The 27,700-nt window shown below is 37.8% G+C and overlaps 2 protein-coding genes across 17 annotated transcripts in view; one reads left to right on the top strand and one right to left on the bottom strand.

Annotated features, from left to right (window-relative positions):
- Positions 1-27,700, bottom strand: part of CEP85L (centrosomal protein 85 like) — a 160,086-nt gene that overhangs the window by 55,619 nt on the left and 76,767 nt on the right. The window lies entirely within an intron of this gene.
- Positions 5,358-27,361, top strand: PLN (phospholamban). Of its 16 annotated transcripts, none has more exons than XR_004645153.1 (6): positions 5,360-5,497; positions 7,114-7,185; positions 7,819-7,934; positions 10,717-10,788; positions 16,159-16,182; positions 23,118-27,361. XR_004645153.1 is itself a non-coding variant. In XM_034765795.1 (5 exons), the coding sequence occupies exon 5, from the start codon at positions 15,153-15,155 to the stop codon at positions 15,309-15,311; it is 159 nt and encodes a 52-aa protein (XP_034621686.1). In that variant the 5' UTR covers positions 5,358-5,497; positions 7,114-7,185; positions 7,819-7,934; positions 10,717-10,788; positions 15,028-15,152; the 3' UTR covers positions 15,312-15,703. The 16 variants fall into 16 exon arrangements, 1 of the variants encoding a protein (XP_034621686.1); XR_004645146.1 differs by having other exon boundaries at positions 5,361-5,497; positions 22,755-27,361; XM_034765795.1 differs by lacking the exons at positions 16,159-16,182; positions 23,118-27,361 and adding an exon at positions 15,028-15,703 and having other exon boundaries at positions 5,358-5,497.

The raw sequence follows: 27,700 nt of genomic DNA, 5'->3' as shown, positions 1-27,700 counted from the left end.
ATGCTCCTGAGTATTGCTAGCGTGTTCCTCAATTGGGCAAAGTTTGAGCACTCCCCTGTTAAAGACAATCTACTACTGAAGATACGTAGCAGCTGAAGTCCAAAACACAATCTCTAGCCTCCATTCTATAATTGCTGTTAAAGTGGAGATAATCCAGTGCCACCACACTTGGCAATTGAAACATGGTCTTCAAGTCTTTTATCTCTCCTTCATATGCCTTTGTCCCTGTGTTCATCCATCACTCATACCATGTCAAACAACACAACTAATCTCTGTGTTTCCTGGAACAGTTTATCTAAAAGACACTCAACACAGTTTCTTTGTTACAAGAATCTCAGCACATCACTTCATGCAAATAAACTAAGCTAATCAACTGAGAGAATTAAAACTTCAAATTAAAATGCATTTGAAGAAGATTTTGCAATTATTAAAAAAACAAGCACCATGTTAACCAAAAGCAATGAAGCTGAAGTAATTATCTTTTTTCCTTGAATGTTCTCTGCTGTATCATGTTGCTTTCTGGCAGCGAGACAGGCGTAACGGTTCTCTTAGTCGGTTTATTTAACTAGTAAATTATTACTTGAATAGTCCAAAAAAAAAAAAAAAAAAAGGAGCCAGATGTTTTACAGGATATAGATTTTTGTGGTGCTAACATTTATTGTAAAAATAAGATATTACATGGGTACAATTTATGCCAAATATGTACTGTCTAAGGAAAATAAATTGTATATTTTGGAGGTCAGGGGAACCACCAGAAGACCCAGCCAAAAATCTTTTTTGATCCTCTTCCCCTATCTTACCAATAGGTCAAAGTATCAAAGAACATAACAGGTGCCATTATACTTGTTAACACTGTAATCTACTGCACTTGTTAAAAGTTCATGGCCATAAGACTGAAGGAAATGCAAATATTAAAGCTGACCTTTTCTGAAACAGTCTTCTGTTAGTAACAAACCTGACAATCAATACTGTTAGAGCCTTTAGCATTACAAGAGAAAAAAAGTCCCAGAGAGAGATGTGATGCTGCAGCTCAGATGATGAAGACTTTTCTATTCATTTATGTTCCATATGATTTTAAACCCATATGCTTATGTATACTTAAGAAAACATGTACAAAGCCAAAGACTTATCATTTTACCTTACTATTATCGATGACAGAATAAAGTTTAAAAATAAAAATAAAGCCAGCACTTTAATGACAGTCCAATTTTAGGAAATCATTAAGAACTTTCACCCTTTTTAACCAGAGGATAATAAATGTGGTGCAAAGATGACAGGCCTTGATCTGCAGGGCACAGGTGTGAGGAAGGAAGGCCTCCTCCACAACACTCCACACAATCCCCTGTAAGCCAATCTATGAAGCAGGAAAGGTGGCTCTCTTAGAGAGGACTCTCCGTGACTCTTCCATCTGCTTTAACTTGGATACAGCATGTTGTAACAATAGCTTGACAGCAGCACGAGGTAGGGGAAAAACAAAGAGATAGATAGATAGATAGAGATAGATATAAAATTTTTACCCTATCTATCTCCTGGAGTGATGTGGTAAAAGGCAATGGAAGAAAATTCAGAATACTGCTGATCATCTTCAAAGCAAATGACTAATTAAATTACCCCGCAAGCTATGGAGTGCAACCTATTTATTTATATAGTTTTTGTGATTAAAAACAAACAAAACACTAAAATCAGACTGCGTTGGATTATATGTTAACATCATGACTTTGATCTTATTTGTTATTCCTGAAGCGTGAACTCTGGTTATGTTGCTAGTGAACGTTTCACTAAATGCTTCACTAACACATTAAATTAAACGAAACCAAACAAAGCCTCAACCCCACTTCTCTGCAGCTCTCCCATCCCACCCCACGCCAGTTAAAAACAGTAGAATCTGACATGAGACCCACGGAAGTCAGGACTGTATTCTTAAACCTCACCACCAAAATCAAGCAAGAAAAATTCAGAGATAGGAAATTGTCTTAAAGTGCAATTCTGTTGTTAAAACAACTAAGTAAAATGACACCTGCTTACCACATCTGCTTTTGGGCCAGATCTTTAGCTGGTATAAATCTGTATACTGACATTGGCTTTAATGGGACTATGTTAATTTACAGCAACTGAAGAAGAACTAGCCCTTTCTATGCTTTTAGAATCATATCTGCCAAGTTCAGTAACAACAAAGTTTTCACCACTTTTTACTTCTGTTAGTCCTGTAGTGCAAACACATGCAAAGAACACCATACATCAACGTAAGTGTTTCCTAAATTACAATCAGTGACACCTGTGCAAACACACAAACAACAACAGTGAGGTTATCACCAAGAACAGCATTTGGCTTGTTGATCGTGACAACACACAAAAACAAAGGAACTCAGGCTCAGTTCTCAAGGTGAGTTTGCAGCACTGGCAGTTAGGAAAAAAAATATATATATCTTTTCTATTATTTTTAAACTGAACATATTATACTGAAATCCTAGAGAGAGATGGACTCTCAATTATGTCATTTTTACAGAGGCAGAGTAAAGATACATTTTAATTTACCCAATATTATTAGAGAAAAGTGGCACAACAGTGTGAGAAGGCCTCAGCACCGGTGTTCAGTTTTAGTGCCGAATTTCTTTGGTTACTTTAAAACCACGAAACCAGATTATACTTGTGTTATATATAGTTCATTTCTATCCATCACCATAGATCATAGAAAACAAACACTAACATCTCAGAGTTTTTACCAAGATAATATAGGTGACGGACATCTACATCTGGAATTTTAAAAACAAAAACACACAAAAGACAAAATAACCTCAATTAAATTTTTATTATTAGTTAAATAAGAAGCTGCTACACCAAGTGTAAAATGCTTGTGCTCTTTGGATATTATCCCAAAAAGCAACCGGATCTCTAAATACAAGAACACAAACATGCTCTGGTGGTGGATTTCTAATCCCACTGGAGATAGTCCAGATCATCTCCATTTAAGGTCATGCAAGCAGCAGCTGCACATTTTTGTTCCCAAGAAGAAAATGAAGCACGCCAAAGCCTCCAACATGTATTCCTTTTTTAAACCTTTTATTTTCTAATGTCCCAAATTAGTTCATTTGTAGCTGAGCAACTTGTAATATATACACAGAAGAGTTAATCAGAAAAATGCAATATGCATTTAAGTACAATTTGTGGATTTACTGCGCTAGTATGTCAACAGGAAGCATGTTAGATATTTTAAAAAGACTACACAGATAACTGAGCCCCCTCTTCCAGGTTTCATATGTCAGAAAAGGAGATTTCAGACTAAAGTTTAACAAAGTTCTATAGCAACAACTTGTCAAATCTAAGACCAATTTGTCTACAATCAGTATGATCGACACAAGATTCACAGTGGATATACTCATAGCATTCACTTAGTCTGAATCTGTACTTCTTATTCAGATATTTTAAATGGTTCTGGAGTAGAGAGTCCTAAAATGGTTTTAGAAATACACAGAAGAGATTCGTTAAATACCTTTGAAGGCACTGTTTAATTGTTTGTACTATTCTCTCATTTATTTCCTGGTCATAAATTAAACAATAAAAAAGTATCAGATTTTAATAAAATTAGATAAAACTACTGGATTGAAGGCAATTTTTCCTTCCCAACATGTTACAATACTATATATGAAAAAAAAAATCCTTATGAAGTGTACACAGACACACCTCTAAAGTGGCAGTAACAGACCAATGCATCAAAATCAAAGACAAGTTAAAAGTCTGGGAATGAATAAATGCAAAACACTGCTTTTGCTATGCCCATCTGTACAAGGGATGGACATAAATTACAGTTAATGGTATTCTGGGTGTTGTAGTTAAATACTAATGATTTTAGCAGGGGACATTTCACTTTAAAGTGAGAAGTGAAGCAGCTGACTAAGTTAAAGAAAGTACTTTTGCTGAAAGTGGTTCATTTTATCTCAAGTAAGAGAACAGCGCCATAATGTACCCATCAATGGTAAATGAACTTTTTGCAGGACTACATCCTGTGATAAATATAGGATGCTTTCTTTATAAAGGGCAAATACATTTCTCCTGAGATGTCAGAGATCCATAATACTAACATTGTCACAACAAGTGAATTATGAGGCCTTATGCACAAGAAAAGAATCACCACCATTCACTGAGGAGGCATTCAATTAACTTTCAATTGAAACATGTAACCTTATATTTTCTGTTCCTGATACTAAAGGGCAATAGAAAACTGCCAGATTTACTGTATTAAAATAAAAGCTTTAAGCTCTGGTTGTGTTAAAGTTATTGTAACAGTTTCACAGGCCCTGTCTTCACTTAACTAAGGGTAAAGTCTAAGAGAAGCTCATCATAACAGTGCAAAAAAAGTATCTTAATGCAAGCACTATATTTTTAAAAAATGCTGCAAGACAGAATCCTTCTCTCAGCACATTATTGTGTCTGGTTTGTGTTCTCTGTCTATTTAACTTGCATGGTTTATAGAGCAAGGAGCATATCTTCCTCTGTTTATTATAGTGCCAAATACAATATCAGTGCTTTCTTATAAAAAATGATCATATCTGACCACAATATAATTTGGTCTGAGGTAAAGGGCAAGAGAAGTAACTACTTTAAGCATATGTGGAGATTTAAAAGCCTCTCAGTTTATCTGGGGCAAAATCCTGCCCCACATCTAGTCTGTGGGTGTGGAGATCCTGAAATGAAGCACAAACTGCATCAGTTCCTCTGTGGTGGTAAAGGAAAGTTTTGGAGAACGAACACAACAGGGATACTCATACTGTGACATAAAGAGGACAGTGATCAGGTGTATAACACCACTAAAAGCTATACACACCACATACCTTAGTAAACCCCTTTTAACAAATGAAAATGGTTCAAAGCTTGTAAAGATGCTCAAGACCCAGAAGGGGAGGGGGAAAAAAAAAAAAAAAAAAAAAAAAAAAGATAATTTAGATAATTTATATGAAAGCAAAATAGTCAAAGGGGGATTTTTATTATGGGAAAATATTTGTCATTGTTGTAGCAAATTCACCATTTTGAAGAATCGTCTAGCGTTTTCTTAATTAACCACAATTTTATATAAGTTACTAAAAATACTACATATTTGCATGCAGCTTCATCTCCATGTTTCCAAACACTGGATCATATCACTGTCAAGTTCTTCAGTTCATGGCCATGCAGACTGCTTTCCTTCTGTCCACTTTCTTAAAGAATGTGGCAAAAACAACAACAAAAAACCATTTTCCCAGTGCTAACATTACTGCTATAATGAGTTTAGATGAGCAACTGCCCTGTATTAGAAGGCTGTGTTGTAACCAATCACAACTTCTGAATTCCTGCATGACATCATGAGCCCTGCCTCAAACTTTTGTTATTTTTTCCTCCACCTTCTTCAATTGTTCCTACAAACTTGGTGACAGAATCAGACAAGTTGCCAGAGAAGTCCAGACAAAGTTTCCCACAGCTCAGAACACATTATCTTATAACTCACTAATAATCATCAGCAGAGGTAAGGGATCTCTTCTTATTACAATTATATTTTAGTTTTCCAAACTAAACCGCTCTATACAAAATGAGCAGCCTGTATTATAAATGCTTATTTAAAATAAAACCCAACCCTTACAGCTGCTTTTTTTAAAAGTGGAGAGATTTTAGGCATTACTGTTCCAAGCCAAAAAAGAGTGCAATGGAAAAAATAAGGACGGTAGTTTTGTTTTTTAAAATCATCAGCTTCTTCTTTTTAATATGAAGCTATGTTTTACTTGGGGAATGGATTAAGCAAACATCACCACACCACCAGAAGTCTTAATGATTTCTCCCACACCTTGACTCAGGTTTTTGTTAGCAGTTGTTGCTTTTGTTTTAAAACAAACAAAATTTTTCTGTTCTCATCAAAAAGTAACTTTTAATTCAAGAGCTTACATTACTGTTTTTTGGTTTTGAGGTTTCTACTTTTAATTTAGTTGCCTACTAGCAACCCAAATTAAGGAAAGTTCACCTTCCTAGTCTTAAATCAGAAAAACTGATTCACTTATAGCCCATTTTTAGAAGAGACATTTTTTAAATTTTTAGATAGATAGATAGATAGATAGATAGATAGAGACCTATTTTGATTATAAAGAAGGGTTAAAATGCTGATCCTTAATAATTTTGCAGTATTCAAATTTTAATGTAAAATACTATGTGTTTCAGTTCTGAAATCTTTTTAAGGCTTCTTTTTTTTCTGATGGCCAATATAACCTGAACTTAAAACCTTTTTTATGATATTTTAACTTCTGAATCCATTAGTTTCATTGAAATACAGTGGCACAAAAGATTCTTAATAACTAGCAGGAAGATCCAACTAAGTCTCAATATCAAAAGTAATTTTTATAAATAAGGTATTCTCATCCATCATTCATAAAAAGTGTTCGGGCACTGTACAAAACAAGAACAAAACAAAACAAAAACCACATGAAAAAGTTTTAGCTGTTTAAAATCTGACCCTTTATAAAGAACATATAGAGCAAAAATACATTTCATTAATTAACGAAAGGAAATGAGTAAAAGAAAGGATATGTCTGGTAAACAGGAACATTTCTTTTTCACTTCTTACGTTTGTTTTTGTATTTTCATGTTAATGTATTTTGTTGAGAAATCCAAGGATCCATGCATGACTGCATGAGTCTAGGAATCTGATAAGAATTTTCCTAAATAAGAGGGAGAAATCTATTTTTTTTTTTTTTTTTTAAGAAGTCAGGAGACTACAAAACACAAAAATAGACTCAGTACATTCTAAACCTATATCTGTTCTCAGAGTAGCAGTGTATTGCTATCGATATATACCTATATAGGTATGTTTACATTTTAAGATAAGATCCACGAATACCAGAGTTCTACTGTATATTTTGTATTTAAAAGTATATTCTCCCAACACTCTTGCATGCAGGCACTCCCAATTCCATTAACATTACTGAGAGTTGTGTGCAATGTATTCATCAAGAATTTACCCAGATATTTGTATTTGGACACATCATCCATGTGCAAACAGGGAACTGTTTGAACTCTATTCCTGAAACACTTTGATGTTCATATGGTGAACTTTGCAGTATATAACTAGTTGAAGACTATGTCATTCTGTTATAGGAGTTGTTTCCAGAAGGAAGCAGTAGTACTTCTCATTTTGCCTGCAAGAGGCATTTGTCTCGGGACATTTAGGTAACAACATTTTATTTTCCTTTTAAATGTTTTTATTTAAAACCAAATATTTTGTCTTTTCATACAAAGATAGGGATTTGCTCACACTAAGTACAGTAATTATATTTAAGAAACCAACAAGAAATTTGAGTTATTATACTGTGTATATAATACACACACAAACAGAACTATAGCACTTAGCTGCCCTGGTATTAGACTCTTTATAAAAATAGATCCATGGCTATCTCAGGTGAGATTCTTGTTTGATGTAAATGAATATAGCTCCACTGGCTTCAATGGAGTTATGCTGATTTACATTAGGTTAGAATGTGGCTCATCATCTATACATAATCTCAATAGCTTGCATGGGTAATAACCCATTTTGTAGCTGTCCAAGAATGCTGAGTAACAACAAAAGTATTGGTAATATAAATGAAAAAAATGTTTTTAAACAGATGTAAAATATTACATTTGACTTACAGTTAATAGCAACGATCTGCCTTTTTGGTTTAATTGTCTGATTCTTATTAATATTTAGAGACAGTTTTGTAAATACTGTACTGCAGAAGGGAAAATTAATGAGTGTTTCATAGATGTCTAGAGACAAGTTATATCCTATGTAGTACATCATTGGTCTAAAATTCATTACTTTAGATGCTTTAGAACAGAAGAACGGCCCTACTGGGGTAGACCACAGGTCCATCTAGCCCAGTATCCTGTCTTCCGACAGTGGCCATTGCCAGATGCCCCAGAGGGAATGAATAGAACAGGTAATCATCATCATCATCAAGTGATCCATCCTCTGTCGCTCATTCCCAGCTTCTGGCAAACAGAGGCTAGGGACACCATCCCTGTCCATCCTAGCTAATAGCCATTGATGGACCTATCCTCCATGAACTGATCTAGTTTTTTTTGAACCCTGTTATGGTCTTGGCCCTCACAACATCCTCTGGCAAGGAGTTCCAATGGAACTTTATTTATTTTTCTGCAGGAAAGCTATAGAACTTCCTCATGTATCGTAGCCAATGAGGTTAATCCGAGGCGCGATTATTACCAGTAAACATGAAGCTCATTAAGATGGGCCCTTAATTACAAAGGACAAAAATATGCTTATTCCTGTACTTTTTAGAACATAAGCAAGTGACAAATGCTCCAAACACATCCACATAGGAATAATCAAAACACCTTTGTTTTGTTTGTTTTAAATGGCATTTGATCAAACAATAAATGTATGCCAGTTGAGGACCGAGCTTCGGAAAGCAGAGTCAGGGATATATGTATGCTTTTGGGGATTTGTCCACACATCAAATCACTTTTTAACCCACTTGAACTAACCCCCTGCTCCATCCCAACACCATTCTTTTTAAAGATTATGAAAGAAAAAATTGTTTCTCATTGCTTTATCTTTGCCTCAATTCTATTTTCACTTACTTGCTTTCTATTTCTGTTATCTATTATTAGTACTACAGTAGCAATTAGAACCCCAACTGAGATTAGAGACCCATTGTACTAGATGCTGTACACGCACACATTAAGAAAGAGAGCTCCATTCCCAAAGATCTTATAGTCTAAACAGACAAGTCAAAAAAACAAATTGGAAAAAGCAAGTGGTATTATTCCCCGGTTTTTAAGATTGGGAATTGATACATAGAGAGATTGAGTGACTTGCCCAAGATCACACAGGAAGTCTATTGCAGAGCTAGGAATTTAACTCAGATTTGAGTCAACCACAAAACCATTCTAATGACTCAATATATATAGCAAGATCATTACTAATTTTATTAGCTCATGATCAGTATTACCATACGAGACATGCTGGGTGACTTTCAAAAACAAGAATCTAAGCTATGCATGCACAACTAGAACTGTTGCAGTCACTGAGTGAGTAATTAGGTGCATATTATATATCTATATCTGTTAGGTATTTATAGGACCCAATAGGTATAATATTTAGACACTCTAGCCTATGTTGGTCCTCAGCAACCTATGATTTAGGAAGAGGCTCTATCTCATTGATTTTGCTGCCGTTCTTGTTCCAGAGGTAAAATAGCTATCAAATCAGAATAAGGGGGCGGGGTGGGGGGGAGGGGAGAATTCCCTGTGCCCCTGAAAATGGCCAACGAAATAGCTGAACTTAGCCTGTTTTATGACATCTTAACCACAGAATCCATTAGTCTGATTTAAATGCCATTGCACAAAAGATTCTTAATACCAGGCAGGAAAATTCAGTTAAGATCCTCAAATACCATCATCAGAAGAAGACATATTACATTACACACACACACACACACACACACACACACACACACACACACACACACTAAGTATCCCCCTCATCCATCATTAAATCAAAGTGTATGGACAACGTACAACAAAAAGCAACCCCAAGCAATTTTAAAATTTGGTCCTTGCTATTTCTGGCAAAATGGACTCCCTCTACCTTTCATGAACTGTTTTCTGTACTCCAGCTTCAGTTCATATCTTCTTGTTTCTTTACACCCTTGTTTGCCCTTGTTTCTCTTTCCCTCTTTGTTCATGTTTGGCCCCGTCATCCCTTTGATCTCCCGCTCCATTTCTCCTCTCCTGTCCCCATACTCTATTTCTGTGTTCCATTTCCCCCTACCATGACATCTATTTTTGTCTAGTCCATCCTTCACACAGTTCTATCCATTCTCTTCCCCCAATTCAGCTTCCCTTGTTTGATGTTCAGGTTGCTCCCATCAGATGACTGCCCCACTCGTGGTGTGGGAACAACTTATTGTACCCACAGTGCTAGTCCTTTCCTACAGTGGGCTGCTTTGATAAGAACTCTTCTCTACCTGAAACACTTGAATCAGAGAATAAGAAAGAATCCCAACCAGAGGCTCTACAATACAGTGGTACAGGAAAGCTCCTATGCTGTAGGTGGATATACAGACATCCAGCTAGTGACCAAAGAACCAGTGGACCATTGGCAGAGCATTGTTCCACTTCAGAAAATTGCTAGATGCCATTATGAGCCTCTCTAGCACCACACCACCGATGATCTAGTCCTGTTTTTTTTAATGAACACTTGTTTTATTGAACTAACTGGAGCATAAATAGTAGACAGAGGCCCTCTAGTGGTCTAATGAGTTAATGTTCCCTCTTCTTCGTAGACTGAAAAAAAGGAGACTTCAGAGGACATAGAAGGTTCTCAAAATTAAATGAATCAATACAGTCACTGGCTCAAAAAGGAGGTTACATATGCTGGGATTAGATATATTTTTAAGGAACTATAAATAGAGCAAAATCCTCCTGTCAGGGAGGATAATCAACAGGAAGATCCTCTGCATTGCCTACAGATTTCTGTGCATGAGCAGAGTAGCAAATTGTACTATCCAGCTTCCTCTTGGATCTGCACATGGCACATCTAACTGATCAGGGGCTCCAAATCTACACTCCCATAGCTAATGTTCAGGGTTTAATCCTAGATACTTGACTAGCTCTCTTTTGCTTTTGGTATGAGGTGCTGAGTTCCCACTGTCAAATACAAACCGTGACCTTTTAGTTCTTCCTCACCTGAATTTATAGAGAGCATCTCATCTCAACTAGGATAATGGAATTTTATGTAGGAAGACCAGAGGAACAACAATTAATCCAAAAGTATGTTGCATGCGGGATTATTTTAGATAATAGCTTCCAAAAATATACATAAGCCACAGATCACGTAACTCACTACCATTTTTGCTGTGTGGTACTGATGGTCACTAAATTGTTCACTTTCAAAAAGAAGCAACTAGGATTACTGCTTTTTGTACCATGCTACCAAAATGAAATTACTGTGAAATACTTCATTACCTACTGTTCATTTCCTGTGCCTGTCTTACTATTCCATGCCACAAGTTAGCTTGGTTACATGGGAAGATAATAAATCATGCATGTCAAATCCCTTTTATTTCACTGATCTAACTACCACATTTAGTAAACATATGATAGGAAATGGGTAAACCGTGTCTAAAATCACAGTTTCCAATGGAGCCAAATTTATCCTGTGTGACCCAAGTGAAGTGAATATACTTATACCTGGAATGAATTTGGCCTACAGGTTTCAACTTTGTTCACTACGATTTTGAACGTTGTTCACATACCTCCTCTCAGTATGAAGGGTACCCAGAAACGGATAAAAATAACCACACATAATCACTACAATAATTACTTGTCAGCTAGGAGCCCAGCAGTGACTGATCTGTTGAACCACTGTAAGACAACAACTGTAAAGTTACCTTAACATACGGACATGTAGGATCGGCAATTTGGCCTTTTACCTAAACAATGAAGTGTGCACAATGTCTTCCAGAAGAATGAACACACCCATTCAATGATGGAGCCAAAGGTTTGTTTCTTGGGCAATGCAGGACAGTACTGATCTGAACACAACAGTACTTGGCACATAAGATCTCAAATATAATTTGCCTTCCTGCCGAAACTCCCACTTTTAGCTTCTGAGATACATTTGGGTGTGTGTGCAAGGTTTCATCATGGTGTTGACCTAAAGTATTAGCACCAGTGACCTAAATTTGGGCATTTCTATGCTGTTATGATATACAGCAAGAATAGGCCTTCATTTTAATTAAATGATTCTTCATGATATAATATTGGACTGTACCTTTTGAAACCTTGTGTTTTATCCACACACAGCTGTGTTACTGTGTCTATTTCTCTTTATGCACACCCAGGGAAGATTAACAAGCAAGATATGCATTTGCTAGCTGAAACCAAGCACCTTATAGCGAAACACATATTGAAGTGCAGACATATAGATCTACATGTAGATCAGAAAACCTCTACTAAACAGAGACGTATTAGGTAGGGAGAAGACAAGAGCACTCAAAATTGCTTCTGAAACCCTGCTGGTGCTTCTTTAAGAACTCCACATAGGTCCTCTAGCACAGCAACACTAATTACTGAATTCTGAACTCACTACATCTTGTTCTTCCAGAGCATTAAAAATATGAATCCTTTAAACACAAAGGTACATATTTTCATTTATGCCACTATCTCACTTTAAGGATCCTTCACACAGCCAGAGTGTTATATGAGAATCAAGCCCAATGACTATTTCACTAACATTTCCTTTCTCCTTCCAAAGGTTAAAAAAAACAAAAAAAAACCATTTTTTAATATGACTTACTAAATGATAGGCCTTCTCTGAATTGTGGTCGCCATTAAATAATGGCACAGCAGGTTGTGATGAAGTAATTCCCAGCAACTATGGTTGTCTGAAGTGTCAACCTTATGCACTGCTTGAACAAATTTGTTTGTGTCCGTATAAACACGTTAGTGCTTGAACTAGCATACCTCCTCTGGAACAGAATAAACATTTTAGTGTATCTCAGCCCCTATTAGGCTAGGCGAATGGATAAACTTTCAGTCAAGTCATCTGAAAATTCTTGCACGTCTGTTTTGCTTTTACTGCACTTACACAAGATAGACAAAGACCAGACAAATAACTGAACAGAATATGCCGGGCAAGCACTTTAAGTGTTTATGCTATACCTGCTTTCATCTATCTAGAGTCAAACTAAGCTGAAAAATTAAAGTGGCAACTAAAAATAAGCTCTTGATGTCATATACTGTACTAAAATTGTAGAATCTAATTTTAGGAAAAGATGTCACGACATTCAACCAACCAAAGCTATTAATATATCTATGTGCAATCTGATTTTTAAGTCAGTTTTTGAAATGCTATAGCAGTCTTTGATGCTGAAAATAGATCCTGGTCACAGCATACAACAGTAGTGGATATGAACTAACAGCCCCTTATCCTCCCCTCCTGTGGGCAGATTTTTGAGAAGAGGAAAAAAGATCGGTTGAAAGTTTTCATGAAGTTCACTGTATATTTCTTATGAATCCTTTTAGCCAGACTGGCAAGCAAATTTATGGATCTGGAGTCTGGATGTGTAATGGAAGCCTCCTTATGCTGCTCTCCATCCACCCCCTTTTACAGTCAGGTGGTTCACACAGCAGTTATGATGCCATTTGTGGGATGGCCACTGCTAAGGATTGGTCTCCCCCCACTCTATATGGATGCAATGGCAGGAGTCTATAGATCTTAAAATATAGCTGTTACCAATAAACTTATTTGGGTCATGAGCAGAGAAAGTATATCTGCCATATAGAGAGACAAGGCAAGTGAGGTAATATCTTTTATTGGACCAACTTCGGTTGGTAAGAGAGATAAGCTTTCAAGCTACACAGAGCCCTTCTTATACTCCCAGCATCACAACAAAATGCAAGGTGGAACCGATTGTTTAGCAAAGAGGTTCTCAAACTGGGGGTTGGGACCCCTCAGGGGGTTGTGAGGCTATTATGTGCAGGGTCGTGAGCTGTCAGCTTCCACCCAAACCTCACTTTGCCTCCAGCATTTATAATGGTGTTAAATATATTAAAAAGTGTTTTTAATTTATGGGGGGGGGCAGTCAGAAGCTTGCTATGTGAAAGGGGTCACCAGCACAAAAGTTTGAGAATCACTGGATTAGCATAAATAGTTAGCAGCCTTGAATGGTCCCTTACAATATCGGTAACTGCTTATGCTAAACACTATGTCCCACCTTACATTTTATTGTGATGTTGGGAGGACCTTTCCCAGAGCTGAAGAAGAGCTGTGTGCGGCTTCAAATCTTGTCTCTCTCACCAACAGAAGTTGGTCCAATAAAAGTGATTACCTCACCCACCTTATCTCTGTAATATCCCTGGACCGACACGGCTACAGCTACACTGCATACATAAAGATATATGTAATATAAACATTGAGGGGCAAATTCTCCCCTATGAGAAAAATTTATGGTGAATAAACCTATTTCTCCAAGGGCAGCTTGAGGTTACCATCATTATCATCAATTATTTGTATTCTTGTTGTGCCTAACAGCCCCAGCCATGGATCAAGCCCTCATTGTACTAGGTTCTGAACAGACACATAACAAAAGGACAGCCCCTTGCCCTGAAGAGCTTACAGCATGTTTTGGGGGCTTATTTTTTTAAAACTCAATATAACGTGCATTCCTGAAAGTACTGCATACCTATCTTCTCTTTATTTCTTATAAAAAGCACTTCAAGCAACACTGTATCTATTGCTAACAAATTAAAAAGTTGTATTTTCCCATGCATTTATTGCAGCACCACCCCTCTGCCTTTGGGCATGACATTTTTAGTGCACATTAGTACTTTCAGAGAAGAAAAGTCTCATCGTCTCAGACTGCCCGTCCTTCAAGATAATTTTACTAGAAATTTCCCATATCAATGATACGTATTAGACGCTGCCACAGCATTTGCTTACACATGAAATTCTTTCTACTTGGAAAGGAAATGCATTAGCAAGACTAGTTTTTCCACTCCCCCTCAAAAATGAGGCACTGAGAAGTTAAATGATTTGTCCAAGATCATATAAGTAATCAGTGACACAGCCAGAAAAAGAATCAGAATTTCCTGACTCCATGTCCTGTGGGTTTTATCTACAAGACCATCCTGCCTCCTAATTGGCCAGAACCAACTCCAACTGAAGACAGGGGGAGTCTTTCCATAGACTCTGAAGGAAATCAGATTAGGCTCTACTGGACTAATTCTGAGAACTGCTGAACGTCCACAAGTCCCATTTCATAAAGGGCTTCCACCTCAGATTTGCAGGCACTCAATAAGTCACTCATAAGGTTGCATGTACAATTCCACTAAGTCTTGTCTGTCTCGAAAATCATTTTTTTTTAAGTGAAAATAATGTGTAGCACACTGGAAAGTAACTTCACTTTTTCTTTCAGGCACTATTATAACATGAATACAATCTGCACATGCACTGATCAAAACACTTTACCTTTGTGTTTCTAACTCTTCACTTTCCTGCTTTCCCAGCTCCACACAGATTCTCTAAACCAAAAACTGAAGATAATAACCACTTTGCACTGTTCCTGACAACCTCTGTTTTTTACCTGCACTACTTCTAAAACCTGACTTGTGCTCTCTGCTTTCCTGTTGCCATGGAGAAGGTCCAGCACATAACCCGCTCTGCCATGAGGAGAGCCTCAACTATTGAGGTGAACCCACAAACACGCCAAAAGCTCCAGGAGCTCTTTATCAATTTTTGTCTTATTTTAATATGCCTCTTGCTTATCTGTATCCTTGTGATGCTTCTCTGAAGTTCCACAGAATCTTTGCTTCCCATTGCACTATCCTATAAGAAAGCCACACCAAAAGGGGAAAAAAAGAACTAAACAAGAAACTCCCAAGGCAAGAATACCCACGTGAGCAGGTCGAGCAGTTGGACTAAAACAGTCTCGTCAACCACTGCACCATTTTCGTACTAGCCATTGTAAACACATTAAAAAGCACTTCTGTACTGAACAGTGATTTAAAGCCTAGTGGTACAAAGCTGTCCATGAGCTAACTTGTTTGTTCACCTTGCTACGGGGCATCTCATGTGAATGTGGTAAATTTGTGCCTTTTTCATGGAAGTAAGAAAGGGCATTAATTGTGTTATTCAATTAGTGTTTCAGCCAAGTGAACCACAATATTAAAAACAACCACCTCACTCTTTTGGGCCTGCATGCTTTAAAATTTCACTGTAAATCTTTTTAGATATTGGATATATGTATATTAATATCTCATAGAAGCCCAGATCAATCCAAAATGATGCACAGGCACATCTAGATTTGACTGTATTCCAGAAAATTTTCTGTTCCACTTCAAGATGCTACAATGTTACACTGTTAATTGAAATTATTCAACTTGCTCTAATAGTTTATGACTAGAATCCTGAAAAATGAAGTAGAAGCTATTTTAAAGAAAGCTTTTCCCAGATATAAATTGTCTTTCTTTTTTCCTATTTAAGGAAGGGGTTTAGGTCTGATTAATGGGAAGAAAAGCAATGCCAAAACTTCAATTCTGTCTGGTATCTTTTCACATGACTTGTGACTCAGTTTTAAAAAGATATGTCTATTGAAACAAACAGGCATTTGCAGAGAAAGTTTTAATTTGTTTTTCAAGGTATATCAAGAACCAACCACCCTGGTAAGAGAACAGTATTCACTCATTGCGTTCAATTGGCTAACTGGATGTTAGAAGCCAAAAGTGTGCCTTGAGTAGGCTTGGCAATTGTCTAATCACACAAACCCACACACCCCTGCCCCGCCCCTTCTCCGAGGCCCTGTCCTGCTCTCTCCATTTCCCCACTCCCTCTGTCACTCGCTCTCCCCCACCCTCACTCACTTTCATCGGGCTGGGGCAGGGAGTTGGGATGTGGGAGGGGATGCTGGCTCTGGGCTGGGGCCGAGGGTTTTGGAGTGTGGAAGGGAGCTCCGGGATGAGCCTGGGGCAGGCAGTTGGGGTGCAGGGTGCCACCTCTGGAAGGGAGTTTGGGTGCAGGAAGGGGCTCAGGCATGTGGCAAGGGATGGGGGGGGGGATGCAAGCTCCAGCCAGGCGGCGCTTACCTCGGGCAGCTCCCAGGCGGTGGCTCAGTGGGACTAAGGCAGGCTCCCTGCCTGCCCTGGCCCCACGCTGCTCCCGAAAGTGTCCAGCATGTCCCTGTGGCCCCAGGGGAGGGCAGGGGTCTCTGCGCACTGCCCGCACCCCGAGCGCCAACTCCACAGATCCCATTGGTCATGAAGTGTGGCCAATGGGAGCGACGGGGGTGGAGCCTGCCTGAGCCCTGCTGCACCACCGACCGGGATCTGCCTGGAGGTAAGCAAGGTCAGGGGGTCCGCACCCTGGCCCCTCTGTACGCTGCTCCCGGAAGTGGCCAGCACGTCCCTGCTGTCCCCCACGCACTGCCTCTGCCTGCAGACACCGCCCCCGCAGCTCCCTTTGGCCACCATTCCTGACCAATGGGAGCTGTGGAGTTGGAGCTCAGGGCATGGGCAGCACACAGAAACCCTTCCCGCCCCCGCAGGATCACGCCAGCCACTTCCAGGAGCAGCGTGGGGCCAGGGCAGGCAGGGAGCTTGCATTATCCCCCCTGTGCCGCCGTAGTCTTAGCACCTAAAATCTCCCGGTTTGGCTTCTACTTTGGAGATAGAGCCTTGACAGGGAGACTCCTAGCCAAACCAGGAGGGTTGGCAACCCTAGCCTTGAGATCTCAACATCCTTTTGCTTTACATAGCTTTAACAACAGATTATTATCTACCATACTTTACATATACCATAATTTGCACTAAGAAATGTAATTTACTTTACATTAGGAAAACTGAATACAGGAAATTCAGCATTTATCTATGTCAGACTTGCTTTTTTATTTGGTATAATAAAGTAAAAGGTTTGGGGTTTTTTATTCTGCAGTCAGGTCATTCCCATTATTCTAACCAAACTTACCCAAGCTGGATACAGTACAAGGAAAAATACTGCTTTTCTTTTAAAGATAACTCACTGCTTATCCAAACCCTTTCTATTTGAGGCAGCTCATCAAGATAGTATTTGAACCAAACTGACCTTCTAGTGAGATCAAAGTGGTCAGAAATAGGTCAGAAAAACACAACATAGGCCTGCTCCCAGCTAGCTGATGACTAGGAATGTGTTTCTAATGTGATTGTCTAGAACAGTGGTTGACAACCTTTCAGAAGTGGTGTGCCGAGTCTTCATTTATTCACTCTAATTTACGGTCTCATGTGCCAGTAATACATTTTAACGTTTTTAGAAGGTCTCTTTTTAGAAGTCTATAATATATAACTAAACTATTGTTGTATGTAAAGTAAATAAGGTTTTTAAAATGTTTAAGAAGCTTTATTTAAAAATTAAATTAAAATGCAGAGCCCCCCGGACCAGTAGCCAGGACCCGGGCAGTGTGAGTGCCACTGAAAATCAGCTTGCGTGCCGCCTTCAGCATGCGTGCCATAGGTTGCCTACCCCTGGTCTAGAATGAAAAGCTACCCATTTGTCATTATGTTGTATATTTTCTACCATGCCTTTTCCCAGGGAAGGTATATTTTGCAGGCATCAAGAACAAAATAAAGCAGTGGTTCTCAAACTCGTCGGTCCCTGGATCATGGCAGTTTATGGAGCTCTTGCTAATGGTCTGCAGAGAGCTGGCAGGTCATACAGTGCTAGCTCTTCTTGTTTCCAGCAGCCAAACACACAAATATTTTCCCAGTACCAGTTTTGCAAAGGGACATTGTGCGATTGCAAAGGAGGTGGCCCACACTATCCTGGACAGGAAGGGAAGCAGTTTGCACAATTACCTTAATAAATAGGTCACACAATAAAAAAGTTTGAGAACTTCTGAATTAGAGAATTTATTGATCTCTCAAGTGCAAAATCTTCAATTGAAGTCTATTTGATTCAGCAAGACTTTGAAATACTGAAGTTAACTATCAGTTTCATACTGAAAGTCACTAGAAATTGACAAGGATTATTATGGATTAGATTACAGTTCCCCTCCCCACTTTTTGCCTATCTTTAAATGCTGCTGGAATGGATCTTCTGAATAAAAGGGAGGAAAAACAAGAATCTAGGGTACCAGCCAAAAAGCATTCATTTTTCAAGGGCTCTATTCTACTGTATTCTGTGTGTGCAACTTCTATTTGATGTCAAAGGGAGTTTCATGCAAACACCAAAGGAGAATAATTTGCCCCAGGAATTAAGGTTACAAGAGCAGGGGTTGATGACAGTGAAAATATGGGAAGTCAAAGAGAATGAGGAACTAGCCAAATATTTGGTGTGGTGGAAACCACCATACCCATATTAAGGTGATGCCCTATCTCGGTAAAGCAGATAGACACATACGGCAGCAAAAGGATAGAATAAAGTTGGTAACTACAGGCAATAAAAAGATAGCTACTATACATTGGCCAATTCAGGCATTGATGGATTTTACTATCCTTCAACTCCCTTTGTTTTGAAAGACAGTAGTTAATATTGCCTCTTGCATCTCAAGCACATATTAGAATCCTGAATGCACCATTGAAGACCGGTAAAATAATCCCTATAAAAAAAAGTATCAGAGGGGTAGCCGTGTTAGTCTGAATCTGTAAAAAGCAACAGAGGGTCCTGTGGCACCTTTGAGACTAACAGAAGTACTGGGAGCATAAGCTTTCGTGGGTAAGAACCTCACTTCTTCAGATGCAGATGACTTGCATCTGAAGAAGTGAGGTTCTTACCCACGAAAGCTTATGCTCCCAGTACTTCTGTTAGTCTCAAAGGTGCCACAGGACCCTCTGTTCCCTATAAAAAAGGTGTTTATAAATACCAGGTTCACATAAAACATGTGTCTCCCCTCAGCCTAGTCCCTCTGTTATAACCAAGCATGAATGCCTTATTTTTAGTGAAATTGTAAATGTAGTGGAGTACAATTTGAAACAAATACCCTTATAATTCTTGTTTGCAAAAACTGTTACTGTTATTTAAAAATGGTTTATTGAAATGTCTAGGTAGAATTTCAATTAATTTAAAAACAGATGTGCTATCACGTACAATTTAATGTGACTATAAGAATATTATTCATAATTACAATGTTTAAGTGATCTCATGATCTATTCCACATCTTTCCATCCTGCCCCACAAACTCATGAGAGGATTCTAGTAACTGTACAATAACTATTTAAAAGATCTGCCGGTAACATGTTGGGATGTCCCTGAAGAAGAAGTGGGAAAAGCCAAAGCTACAAGCCTTTTTAAATGTTTTTGGATATAGGGTTTCCAGTTTTAATTTGCCTTGGTGGGATTTAAAATTATATATATATAAAAAAATTAAAAATACCCAACATTTAACAGTACTGAAAAATTTCTTGAAAACTGTTAGGCCCTCAAGAGGAACCCATACATTCTGGGAACTCCTTGTTGGAATAATAGGCTTCAGAGGAATCAGTTGTTTACATCAGAAGGCAAACCCTGGTACAAATAGAATTTTTCTCATACAAATGAAACAGTCAAAAAACCTTAAACAAGAAAAAATGAATTTAAGAAACTGGAAACACTATTAACATTTTGCAACAATGTAAGTCTATAGTGTATACTACACAATTACATTTGTGTCTTGGGATTCTGTTGATATGAAGTAAATAGGATAACATTTCTATCATACTTTATACTGTAAATATCAGTGGAATCCAAAGATAAATAAAACCTTTTTGCAAATTTGGGTACATAATATTCTTTGTAGTTATCTGATCTTTAAAATAAGCATTTTATTGTACTTCTATTTATTAAAAATCAACATTTGAAGATAAAATATTAATACAAAAGTAAAGAATGTTCAAATGCACTCCAGTTTAGAAAGAAGAGTTAATTTTAACTACTTATATAAAGTCATGTGAAAGAACTAAGCAATGTAAAGTTTTTTGATTCTTTGTAATGCTGTTTGTTTTGACTAGTGCTATTTGCTTTCTTTATTATGCCTAAATGGATTTTAAGTAGATTTAATTCACTCAGTGTATACAGGCAATCTAGTGAGTTTAAACTACACTACAGTTCACTCTTTTTATAAGAATAAAAATTCCAAATATCTTAGGTGGCTTTGGATTTGGGAAGTTTTCATTTCTGTATTCAATCAATTGCCGTTGCTTTACTGCACACTACCTAATTTGTTTCTAGTTTATCTTACATATAAATAAGGAGAAACAAATATATAGCAATAATCTTGGATCGGTCCTTCAAAAAAAAAAAAAAAAAAAAAATGAAACTCCTAACTCTAGCATGACTCCACTATAGTCAGCAGAAGTTCCATCCCAGGAAAGAATTTAGTCAGGATCGGAATTATGCTTTTTTAAAAAACTATTTAGGAAGACTCCCTGTTTATAGTCTTTAGGCCAAATCTTCAGCTGGTGTAAACTGATATTACCAGCAGGTGTAAAATGAAGGTCTGACCCATTTCAGCATTATCTGTTCTGCTCAGAGCAAGTCTAAACCATGAAGCAGTTAAATCTTGGATAGTTAAAAAGGGCACCAGTACTTTCACCTTTTCTATGCTAGTTCTGCCAGTGGCTATTGTTGCCACCAGGGGAGTCATCAATGGGAAATTTTAGGGATGGGGGGAGCTAATGTGGAAAAGGTCTAAAATGACACTGTTCTTGCAAAGGTGCATAACCACCACTGTCTCACAATGCAGAATAATCCACAGTGCATAGGTATCTGGTGTAAGCCAGGCTCCACCTACTTGTGGATGCACCAGTATGCACATAGCTATTTACACACACACACACACACACACACAGAATTTGGCCTGAGGCATGTTGGTGCCAGATTCTGATATTCATATTCTCGGTAAATAGTACTAGGGTGACCAGATGTCCTGTTTTTAAAGGGACAGTCTCATTTTTAGGACTTTTTCTTATATAGGCACCTATTACTCCCCACCCTCTGTCCCGTTTTTTCACAGTTGCTATCTGGTCACTCTATATAGTACTTATGAGACTAGTGCTTAATTTAGAAAATGTTTGTAAATGGTCTGAGAAACAATAACCATATTTCTATGTGGTGTTTTGTATCTTCAGTCTGCCCCACCCCTAAAATTTGTAATGGAATTTCATGTTTTTAAAAATGTCATGATACTTTAGCTATGCTGTAGGTAGTAGTGGGACTCTCTAAATAAATAGCTTGTGATTAAAACCAGTAAATTAAAACGCATTTCTTGGGGGCAGAGGAAGGTACGTCAACATATTTTCATGCCTATATTGCAAAAACAAAGTATAATGGCATATGTATAGAGACTTTTGTCAAGATCAGTGTTCTCATTAACAATCACCTAAGGTATTTTTAATGGTTTAAACGAGGCTCAAACATTTCTTTTTAATATCCGGACCACAACTCTTAGACAGACTTTATTTTATAAAAATCAGATATGCTATTTTTAAAAAGGTACAAAAATGCCAAAGAAAAGGTACTAGTTTTAGGTATTTGACAACCATAAACAATCCCTCTTCCCCTCCCCCCCGCTCCACCCCCTCTTACAAAAAAAAACCTGGCTTGCTATCTAAATGAAGTTTTGGCAGCATTTTACATAGTGTTGAGCAGTCCTATTTGTTTATGTTTTGTTTTTACAATTGCTAAGTTATTAAATTTTTAAATAAACTATTGCGTATATGTTTATTAAAAGCAGTAAAGATGTAGCCTGTGCCAACTCAAACTAGGCTCTTAATAAGGCTTTTGCAAGGGTGCAATAAATCTTACATAACACATCGTTGGCAAAAATAAGAGGGTGTTGCTCGCTGTGCCACACAATGCTGAAAACCTTAGAAGGGAAGGAAATTTCCTATTTGCAAAGATGCATTTGACCCATGTTAGGAAATGTTACACTTTTTGAAACTTTAGTGTTCTTCCAAAAAGTTTTCAGCTGCCAGTTTTTGAAATGTAATAGGGCTGAAACTTCCGTTAAGACCTATTATTATTACCCGTACATCCCATAAGTGACCTTGCCAAGAGCTTTGCCTGGACAGCACCACCAGTTTTTTTGTTTTTAAATAAAATTGCTACATAATCCCCATTTCTTTTACTATGGATCTGTTCCTTAGAAGAGCAGTAGCAACATAGGAGATATCAGTAAGTCAAACTAGTTATCTTTCCAAACTAGCTGCTCTTCGCAGAAAGTAGAGGATTAACATTAGCGGTCATAAGAGTTTAAGTTATTAGTTATTGTGAACAAACAATTTTCTCTTAGGTGGCAGAAACTGAGGACAGGTAGAAAACTGAGAACAGGATGAAATACATGCGAATCCCAATTCCTTACTACTGCAACTGAACGAGCAGCAGCTACAATCAAGAATTCAGTTGCAAGCACAAGAGGTCAGACTAGTGCAGAGTATGGATCTTGCTAACAACAGAGGCCTCAACTTGCTACTCAATTTCCTGCTTATTGTTATGGTTCTGGTGCTCATGTTTATCCTTGTGAAACTCATGTGAATCTCCTTGAGGTTCTGCTTTTTTTGCAATGATAACTTAACACAACATGTGAAGATTGCATAAACTAGAAAAGTGTCTATAAAGTATATGAATATTACATGCTCATGTATCTACTCTACAGCAAAATATCTTAAAAGCAAAACAATCAACATATTTGCCAAAGGCTAAGAGGAGTGTATAATTCCATGCTGGCGACAAAAGGACACTGTATCTAAGCATACACAGTACTCTTGCCACTGGTATAATAAACCGATTACTTGTATTTAAACAACGAAGAATCAAAGGCAGAATTCTTCTAGGAGTACAATCTCTGCAAAGAGGAGAACAGAAACAACAACAATGGAATCTTCATAGAGCGGCCTCTCTGAAGAAAACTGAAACACAGGCCTGAAAAGGACAAGAGAGATGCCTAAAGCTGATTGATGGCAAGTATCAGATTACGTATGGAAAAGAAAAAACAAAAATGTTGTTGTGGCTATTCAAAAGCAAATCCCACCATCTGGTTACAGGATTTGTCATGCATGTTCAAATATAAAAAATTATTAACTGCAGTTTTTTAAAAGGCGTACCATCCACTGCAGCATTTGAAGGGGAGGAAAAAAACAAAACAAAAAAAAACACCTCAGCAAGCAGTTCTATTATGCATCAGTATTGAAAGAATTACACCAATCACCAGCTGTTAAGCTTAATATTTTGAGCAGTAACAAGGTAATATAAAATAGAGAATGCTATCAAGTCTCACTCTACTTCAGTCTCTCTGAAGTTTGCTGAAAGTCTCATGCAATAGTAGATGGGATGGCCTGGATACTTACAATTAAAGCTTCTCACTGTTGTCTGCAAATGAAGTATGTGCAATAAATATCTAAACAGCCTTTTCAAAAATCAAAAAGACATATATAGCAACAAGCTGTAAAGTCAATAGCTATTCTATGTTGATACACTATTGTCAATTTCTGTATCGATTGTCAATGTATGTTTCAAAGAGGAAAAGTTACCCAGCTACTTCATTATAAGCACTTTATCACCTTTTGTTTGATATTTTGGAGGATATTCTGCTTTTATAAAATGTCTGTACATTCATATACGAGGGATCTAAATTATAGCAATGGGTTCATTTAATGTTTTGATTAACCCGTTTAGAGCCTCACTGAGTAGGCACATTACCACAATATGAAGTATACCAAATCCAAACATACAAACTAATCCAAAGCCCACTGCAGTCAAAAGGAACGACCATGCTATAATTTTCTAACGACATGCCTATTCACAGATATGCTGCATATATCGCTTTAGAATGTACTGTGTATATATAAACAACTACAGCTATCTAAGAGTTTGTATCAAAAGAGACAATTTGAAAAAAAGGAAAAACGGTGACTCTATGGGTTGTATTTATATTTCACTTTTTATCCCAAATCACTTTACAAATGAAGCATACAAGAATCTCACCACCCTCCACTAATGCGTAGCTACCTCTGGGGACGAATGAAACAACTGTTTATCAACCAAGCAGTGACACTACACAAGTTTGAGACAGACACTAAAACATACAGCTTTAACTAGACAGAATATAAATTTGTATGAGCTACTGGGAGTAACATGTCTTCTGCAGCAAACAGAGGCATAATATTTTTACTGATCAAAAATGGTCAAGATTGGATTTACACATCAGCCATCAGCATGTATTGAAAACCAGTCCCACATACTTATTGTATTAAGATGAAGCCCTAGTTGTCAAATCCCAAGACCACCAACTTCACAACGAACAGAATATAAAAAGCAACTTCAGTGAGGCACAACAATGAATATTAATTAAACTAAAAGTGACTGCAGTTTTTAGCATGAAAAATTCTCTGAAAATACCATTTAATTAAAAATGAAATTTTCTGTGGGGAAATGTTGATTTTGAGAAAAGATTTCAATTTTTTGATCAGGTGGGACCAAAGTAAAAATATTATGAGTTGACATTTCAAAATGAAACTATTTCTTCATTTCAAAATGTCAATTTGAAGAGAATGGTATCATTCAACATGTCAGATTGTTTTGCTCACAAATGTAGACATTTAGTTGAGTATTTCCAATTCACAAGTTTAAATATTTTGATTTACAAAATGTTTTGATATTTTGACTTTCCATTCTGATTTGGAATGCAAACTAATTTTGAATTGTCTAAATTTTCCAAGAGACTAAAAAAATCATCTCCCAAACAGCTCTAATATTAACCTATGCATGCTTTAAACAGAGAGGAGGGCTAAGCACCTCGTTAATGGCAAAAAGACAAATTAAGGGGAAAGCCAGACTACTAAGTAACTTCCATCCAGCACAGATGTTGCCTCCCAGATGAACTGGTGCAGTATACTAAACTCAAGTGTAATCGCGGTATGAAACAAAAACACACACACACACACACACACACACACACACACACACACACACACACACAATGAGAGCACTGGGGGTGGCGGTAGGATGTGTGGTGAGGACATGGGCCTGGCGTCAGCACAGGGCCAGCTTCACTCCACACAGCCGCCCTGGGGCCAGTCCCAGTTTACTCAAGGTAGTGAGACCCCACCCAGGAAATGGTGGGGGGGAAGGGTGCTCCACTCATCATGCAAACCCAGCTGCTCAGATCGGGGAGAAGGCCAGCATGAGCCAGCATCCGACACTGCCCCCCTTAGTGCCTGGAGAACCAACCCCTCCCCAGAGTTCCCTTTGGGCCACTGTAGCTCTGACCTCTTCGTGCCGTGATGGGGCCAGGAATGGTAGTACCATGATGCAGGACTCAGCCTACGGAGCTGCATGTGGTTTCTTGTGCAAAGGAGCAAACATGGCTCCTCCAGTTATTCCTGCAGGATGTTTCTGCATCCTTGGTTTCAAGATTTCTGTGGGTCCAACTGAACCCATGAACCCCTGCTAAAGCCACCCTGGCTTCCACCTATTATAACAATACTAGAGTCAGATGCAAGTCAGGGTAGTCTAAAGAAGCCTCTTTTCACCAAGTATACAAACATACTGTATATTAAAAGAGAAGGAAGATGTTCTTCCAAAGACACCTAGTACATAGTACTAATACGCAGGTTTGCAACCTGCTGAAACATTTCTTACTGTATGTTCTCCTGCAGTTTTCAAGACAAAGTATTTTAATTTTAAATCTTATTTCTAGTTGCTGTACAACATTCAGCTCTACATCAACAATATCAAGGTTTGAGAAACTACTATTCACAAATACTCCTAGTCAAACCTTTCACAGCCTTAAGGGGCATATTTCTTCACTTCAAATTTTATGCCCGGCTTCTAGTTAAATCAATGGGAGCCTTGGTCATGCATCTGAGGCTAAAATTTTGCCCTAAAAGGTGCCTAATCCTGCAGCACTTTCCTGTGGAAAAAAGTTACCTAAAAATGGGATTTCTGTGTGCTGGAATATTAGGCATAAGTAGGGAATAACTAAGCATAATGCCTAATGGCATGGGAATATATAGTGTGGATCTTTCTAGCTCACTAAGAAAAGGTTAACCTTATGTTTAAAAAAAAATAAAATATCTGCTTCTTGAAGGTCTGTTTATATCTTAGATTAGAGGATTTGATGAGAGACATGCCCTCAAAACAGCACATGTTGGTGAAGACAACCTCAAGAATGCTCCCATGATGTTACTGAGTATCAGAGAAACACTTAAAAGCTAGTAACCTCCCCTGAAATTTGTTTCACAACACATATGTTTAGATATTATAGCCGGAGGTGAACATTTTATAATCTCTTCAGAGTAATATGCATCTCCTTTGAAAATCTAATCTGTTGATCCACGTCACTTTTTTTAAAAAACAGTTCCAATATAAAGATGCTTTTCACATAGCCTGAGGTTGAGTACAGAATGTGTTTAATAGACCAACTTTTCTGCACACACTTTCTGATGTAATGTTCAGGGCAAGTTATCATTGTTCTAGCTACATTCTTAGTCAAAGATAAATTTGGTTATAATTTTGTGTTTTCTTTAGTGTAGAAACAGCGTATGTGGCTTCTTTCTGCCTGCTCTAAAAATCACTGCATTTCAATCAGTACACATACTTCCAAACAGATGGCACATTTCTTATTGCACTGTTAAAAGATTGTCACCATCAGCAAAAATGGTCTCTAGTGTCATGAAATGAAACTCCTTACTTTGAAAAGGAAAATAAGGTTTACCATCCTGTTATTGTATTGTACACAGTATCACTGCTTTACTATTTTTTTAATAAAACTAACTTTTAACAAGATTTTTAATTTTTCATAAACAGTAGCAAATCAACTTCAGGAGATTCTGCTGTTTGGACAGTATTCAATATGTAAAATAGCATTACAAATAAATAAATTTTATTGCAGAAACATTTTAAGGTTGTTGCAATAAGATGATTTTAAAACAGCACCAAGTTCTCATTGAAGTGTTAAAAGAAGGAAACTGTTCTCCCTCCTTCGAACACTGCTACACTGCTTCTAAAAGGCTTTGAGCTATTGCAAACGCTCCCCTACCCACATTTCCCCATTCTTCAAGTGTTCCTCATGTGGCCACAACTCGAACCTCTCACTTGAAGGAGACCAGATAGGCTTTGAAACGTGATCTATAGACATCACTCATTAATCAGCTGTGTAAGTGCTTCTGCTGCTGTTCAGCAATGCTCCCACTGTACTCCAAACAACTGTGCACAGTTCCTCAGCATTCCCACCCTGTG

Source organism: Trachemys scripta, chromosome 3, assembly GCF_013100865.1.
Source record: "Trachemys scripta elegans isolate TJP31775 chromosome 3, CAS_Tse_1.0, whole genome shotgun sequence".
NCBI classification, from domain to species: Eukaryota; Metazoa; Chordata; order Testudines; family Emydidae; genus Trachemys; species Trachemys scripta.
This window is presented reverse-complemented; position numbering and strand designations above follow the sequence as displayed.

Bases quoted from the DNA above. Each gene is read 5' to 3' on its own strand.
- PLN (XM_034765795.1), top strand. From the start codon at position 15,153: ATGGAGAAGGTCCAGCACATAACCCGCTCTGCCATGAGGAGAGCCTCA.